Genomic DNA, 6,289 nt, shown 5'->3' on the forward strand with positions numbered 1-6,289 from the left:
CAGAAATGGAAGGGAGCACCTCCATGGTAACCTCACCATCATCAAAATGTGCTTGTCTACGGGTGTGTATGTGTACACACACGTATGTGTCGGGAGAGGGAGCATGTGTGTGCCTGAGCACGCGGGTGTGTACACAGGCAAGGGCAAGTACTTGAGTGCCGTAAGAGGTAGTGGGCAGAGGAGGTGGCCGGCAATAACTCTGAGTCCTCCCTTCTCTTGCACTGTGACAAGAGAAGAGAATCTAGAATGCTACAATGCCACAGCTCTGCAGAAGCTGAAAAACGCTCTGGGCTTCCTCCTGGGCAGGAAGTGGGATCTAAAGCAACCTTGCCTTCTGGGCCCAGAATATTTCTCGGGGAATTCAGTTAAGTAACCTAACTCTGACTCAATCAAATGAAACGGGAGTCCAGTGTTTGATCAACAACACCTTTGCAGTGTTTTTAGGTCACAGCTTCTGGATAGCATCTCTCCGAGCAATAATAATAATCTCTCCGTGTCAGTGCCATATTAGCAGACAACTGTTCTTGTTCCACAGTGAGTCATATACTTGGAATTTATCCTGTGACAGCAAGAAGTCTTTCTTATTGTAGCTGGCTGCAAAAACAGTAAAACTGCATCTTGTCAGAATACAACTGAACTGAAACTCTCAGGTAATGAGAAGGTATTCTTACACTATGTTGTGTGTGCACATAAAAATGGCGAAAAGACAGCTATTTATCAGGCTTACGGTGAGAAAAACAAAACCCCCCTTATCCCTCCCCACAAAAAAACTACTATTGGGCATGAGCCCGAAGATAATACATAACACCTAGAATTATAATGCTATGTAGTAACACTATTAAAAAAAAAAACTAAACTAAAACCCTGCGAAAGCCTTCATTACAGAAAAAGCCAACGTCTCTAACATATGAGAAAGATTTCATTTAGTCCGTATATTCACCAAGGTAAGAAAGTAGACTGGTATATTTTAGATAAACTTTCAACAAATGGGATGGAATAAAGGAGTCTACTTGCATCACAATTAACCAATTAGTCAGAGTTTCTCAGCTCCTCAGATTCCAGCTAGGAAATGTTTCCCTGTGCTTTGGTATAATTCAAAATGCCCATTAACTTCCCCAAAAATGACTCCACACACAGACCTTGACACATATGAACCAGCTTACCACTTCATAAAGCACTTAACTTATCCATCCTGCTAAGGAAAGCTCTAGACTGGGAGTGAATTAAAGTAAAAGACGAAAGTGGCAAGTGACTCAAAATACCCAGGAACTACAATAGTTGTGCCAGCTGCTTTTTCTCCTCCCCTCCATCATTTTCCCAAATAAGAAGAGGAGTATCTTTGAAGCAGAAGAGAAAGTGCCTCTTTATAACATAGTCTCTGAAGGGCCACTAAAAATTAAGCTGGGGAGACAGGGCTGAAACTTGCTTCCTGAGTGTAGAAATCTGCTATGTAACGATTGAGCAAGAACTTCATTTCTGTACATTAGCATGTAATACAGTTTTCATACAGACCTACACAATATCCTAGCGAAGGTGGAATATTTCTCTGGGTTAAAATCTTTGGCAGTCAGGACAATAGAAAAATGAGTCACCTGTCCAAAAGAAACAAAAAAAGTATACATTTTAAAGATACTTTTAATAGAGTTAATTTTTATTACCATATTCTAACAAACCTCTTGTGTAAGATATACCAACATTAAAAGGAAAAGACCCAGATTCAACAAAGTCCTCACTTGCTTCTTTATACTTTTATGTACATATAAAAATGTGTATTTGTATATACATATATTTAATTTCCTACATAAGAATGTAATACTTTTAGTTAAAAATTTTTTTCAAAACCACAAAAATATTTCGAATATCAAAAATGTGAGTTTTTATTTAAAGTCCTGAAACCTCATCAAAGCAGAACTAGGAATGCTATACAGACATAATTTACCAACTATTTTTAATTAATGAAATAGAAGGATAAAAAACAACAAAAATATGTCTCAGTAAGATTCACACAGTTCCCCAAACAGTCAATTCTCTGTAGAATGCCATATAATTTAAAGGGCACAATAAGCTTCATTTCTTAATAGGCCTCTATTATTATAAACATAAATTTCTAATAATCATATAATTATTATTCTCATGAGACAAAATTCAGAACTTTATATAAAAAGCAAAGCACCTGAGAAATACACTTTTAAAAATCATACTTCAAAGTATAAGAACTGTCTCTAAATCTTACTGTTTTTCAAATCTGAAAAAGAGATCTGAAATCGAGGTTGCTATAATTTGGCAGTCTGTAGTGCAAAACATGGATCAATCTACTTGAGGATACATCAAGACTTTTCAGTAAGAACTAAATGAACATAAACCAAAGATTTTATAACACATTGAAAACTATCTTTTTGCAAATTTACATTTTCTAATTATGAAACTCTGTTTTGTCTTAAACTTCTAACAGTTCCTGTTATTTTAAATATAACTCCTTAAATTTAAACTGGTATCTTGGACATGCTTCATACAGTCCAATTATTGGCTATAAAATTAGCCCTGAAAAGGAAAGAGAAGTCTCCACCCAGATACACACCAGGAGCCCACTTCTTTCCAACATTCTTTTCTTCGAGAAAACCTGCTGGTTGTTTGGGACTGGGAAAGTCCACAACGACCAGATACTGGTTTCCAACATGTCACACTGATACTGTTCACGTCAAATGACACACAGAAAGCCTACTGAAACATGAGTTTCCTTAATTATTCTTTTTATTCTTAATATATTCTTACCATCCACAAACACATGAAAAAAGTTGTCTTAACTATGCCAAAGATGATTATATCCTTTGAAATAGTTCTTAATTATGGAAAAATGCTTCTGCCCACCTTTAATCAGAGCCAAGACTTTGAAACTGCTTCTACATTTCTACTCCCTCAGAGCAAAATCCAAGAAAGGCTCCCCTACATCAACCACAGGGTCAATCAGACAATGCCCACCAATATTTACAGAATGAACGAGAGCGACACGTGAGAAAGAACACTCCCAATGAAAATCAGAGTTAATATTTTTCAAAGGTGTATTGTGAATGATAAAGGCTAAAGCTGAGAGTGACTGGAATAATTTTATATCACTTTAAATGTTTTTGGGTTTTTGACCTTTATGCAGTCATACCTTTTTCAAAACTGAAGAATCTGGAACTTCAACTGTTGTGATATAAAACCATGTTCTTCTGTACTGACCAAAGACGAAGGGATGGAGAAGTTTGTTTTCATCTGTAAGGCAGCATTTTCTCAGCAGCAGATCCCTTAAAGGAGCTGTCGTGGAAGGATAACACCACACCCACAGAACTTCTCCATTTGTGTCCTTTTCTATGGTGGAAAGATGGTCACTGTGAGAATGTCAAACAGCAGCAAGGAAGTGAATTGATTGGTGACTCAGAAGCACCTAGCGGAATTAGTTCTAACATGCATTTTACAAAGCAACCCAGAGCACACGAGACCCCAAATTCCTACCTACTTCTATTGGTCACATTATCTAGCTTTCCTGACTCTAAGTTTTAGTCTACCAAAGTAAAAAGCTTTTATAACAAATCATAAATGAAAATTTAGCCTTACAGGTTTGGTAGAGGTCTTTCCTATCTCCTCCCACACAAATTCTCGTAAACTTATCATTACTTTACATTTTTACCTAATTAGAAGGATCTTTAACAAATACATTTTAAAAGTTTGTTAAAAACAAAACTGGAGATGGGGGCCGGCCCGGTCGCGCAGCAGTTAAGTTTGCACGTTCTGCTTCTCAGTGGCCCAGGGTTTGCCAGTTTGGATCCCGGGTGCAGACATGGCACCGCTTGTCAAGCCATGCTGTGGGAGGCGTCCCACATATAAAGTAGAGGAAGATGGGCACGGATGTTAGCTCAGGGCCAGTCTTGCTCAGCAAAAAAAGGAGGATTGGCAGTAGTTAGCTCAGGGCTAATCTTCCTCAAAACAAATAAATAAATAAATAACTGGAGATGAAGAAAATGGTGAAATCTCTTTTAAATCATGTTACATACTGATTGTACAAATTCTATATTTAAATTTTAATAATAATAGTAATAATAAAGATTATCCAGTCATATATGTAGTTCCATCATCAAACACCTCAATAACAAATAGGAGCGATATACTAATAATAAAAACTCCAGGAAAAAACCGCCTAAACTTTCAAGAAAGAGTTACTGCATATATAGCAGTAAGAATCCAGATTTTCATCTATAGCCTTAAAAAAAATTTTATTACGGAAAATATCGAGTATATAAAAAAGTAGAGAGAATAATAAAATGAATTACCCCTCTCCATCACTCAGCTTCAGCAATTATCAACATCTGGCCCTCCTTGTCTCATAGGAGGGAGGAGCACCCCCTCCCCATTATTTGGAAGCAAATCCCTTTTAAATGCACATCAACATGAAAAATCAAAAACCTGCTGAGTTGAAAACATGATAAGTCATCCTTTTCTTTGCTGTTACCAGATAAAAGTCAGTTTAACTCAGCCTCAATTCAGAAGCACCTTCAAGCAGGACTAAGACGCCTGAGGTACTTAGGTTTTGCTGTGAAGCACTTTCTAACATCACATTACAAACGAATACAGGAAGCCGTTCCCAGATAAATGCACTCCTTTGAGACATTGAAAATAATTATCACTTTTCACTAGTTTTGCAAAATCCAAGCCATCTTCTTGTACACTAGGGGAACAGAGGGAGTGTTGAGGGGTTTGTAAAAATCTCAACAGAATAACGTTTTTTCAAAGGACAATGCCACGCAGGGAGCCGACAGACCCAAATTCGAACCGCCCCGTGCTCGCTTACTGCCTATGGGACAAATGGTTCCCTGAAACACCGCACACGGCTCAGGCACACGTTCGGGCTGTCCTAAAGTCGTAACGTACTTCCTCATCCAGTAATTCCTGAAAACCAACAGGGATCCACCGAATGTGATTATGTAGACACTCCTGCTACATGCATGAGGTCCTATGATGCAGGAGTCCTTCACTGGTATGAGTTGGGGCTCTGGGGCTAGACTGCAAGGATCCTGATCCTGGCTCCGCCACTGCCTGGCGTGCGTCCGTGCACAAATAACACCCTGGGCCTCCATCTGTTCCCCGGCAAGGTGGGCACCAAACGTTACCGACACCCCCTTGAGCCATAGTAGGAGTTAAACGGGAGATAATCCCTGCATAATGCGCAGCACCCGGGACCAGCACAGTTGGTCACCGTGCCTCGAACAGCTCGATCACACCATCGGGGCCAGCCGGGCGCCGGGCAGGCAGTCACGCGTGGCTCCTCCACGCTCCGAGGGACCCCAGCCCTGCCGTCCCCTCGCCGCGCGGCCCGCGAGCGGCTCTCAGCCCAGCCGGGGCCCCGCCCGCGCAGCGGCCCCTGCAGCCTCCGGAGCTCGGTCACCCTCCACGTCCGGGCTCGTCTGCAGCCCGGGGCGTCCTGGAGGAGCTCCCTCCGCGGACCTGGGAGGCCCGGGGGTCCCTCCGCCCCGCCGCCCGCCCCGGGCGGGCCCACGCGAGGCCGCGGGCGGACAAGCCCAGGGCGGCTGGCCGGGCGCCCGCGCCAAGGAGGCCGGGCCCCGCCGCCCCCCGCCCAGGCCCAACACGCAGGGGACGCGCCCTCCCCACCCGGGCGGCGCCGGGGGCCGCGGGAGCAGGGGCCGCCCCGGCCGGGAGGAGGGAGAGGCGGAACTGGGGTACGGGTCTGCGGGGCAGGGCGCCTGCGTCCTCACCGATCAGCCCGACTCCGAGCATCAGCTGAGTGTCCGCCGCCTCAGCCGCAGCCATCTTCCGCCGCCGCCGCAGCCGCCGACTCAGCGCGCCGCTCCCATCCCCCCGCTCGCAGGCCCCGCCCCTCCCCCGGGTCCGCCCCAACCCGCAGGCTCCGGCCCCGCCCCCTCCTCCAGGCCCCGCCCCAGCCCTGGAGGCCCCGCCCCCTCCCGGTCGCAGAGACTTCCTCCGCTCCTCCGCTCACCTTCCGCCCTTGGCTCGTCACCCTCAGAAGGAGCTCTCATTTCCTCTATTCCAGATCTTCATCCGCCTTCTCCTCAACCCTCTCCGATCCTCACTGTGCTCCTCAGGCTTTCCACTTTCTACCTGTGCCTTCCAGTCAGGCTAAAAAGAGGCCTCCTGGGGCTGAAGGAAGGGTCTCCATTCATTCATTCGTCATCCATCCCGAGAACAAAAAAAATAATTGAGGACTTACGATGACTTTGGGAATATAGTGTTGACACAGACGGAACATTCCAGTGGGGGAAGACGGACAGTTACC

At 44.3% G+C, this 6,289-nt stretch overlaps 1 protein-coding gene across 4 annotated transcripts in view; it reads right to left on the reverse strand.

Moving 5' to 3' along the window:
* Nucleotides 1-5,885, reverse strand: part of DENND10 (DENN domain containing 10) — a 29,333-nt gene extending 23,448 nt beyond the window's left edge. Inside the window, exons 1-3 of one of the 4 annotated variants that reach the window (XM_044749959.2) lie at nt 5,751-5,885; nt 3,155-3,371; nt 1,513-1,592 (exon numbers count right to left, since the gene is read on the reverse strand). Coding sequence is in view for 1 of the 4 variants with exons in the window: in XM_044749957.2 (XP_044605892.1) it covers nt 1,513-1,592; nt 3,155-3,351; nt 5,751-5,805 (332 nt within the window). In the remaining 3 variants the exon portion in view is untranslated. The remainder of the gene's footprint in view (nt 1-1,512; nt 1,593-3,154; nt 3,372-5,750) is intronic. The other 3 variants (XM_044749957.2, XM_044749961.2, XM_070482366.1) reach the window with 3 other exon arrangements.
* Nucleotides 5,886-6,289: the final 404 nt, after the last annotated feature.

This window comes from Equus asinus, chromosome 2, assembly GCF_041296235.1.
Source record: "Equus asinus isolate D_3611 breed Donkey chromosome 2, EquAss-T2T_v2, whole genome shotgun sequence".
Lineage (NCBI taxonomy): Eukaryota > Metazoa > Chordata > Mammalia > Perissodactyla > Equidae > Equus > Equus asinus.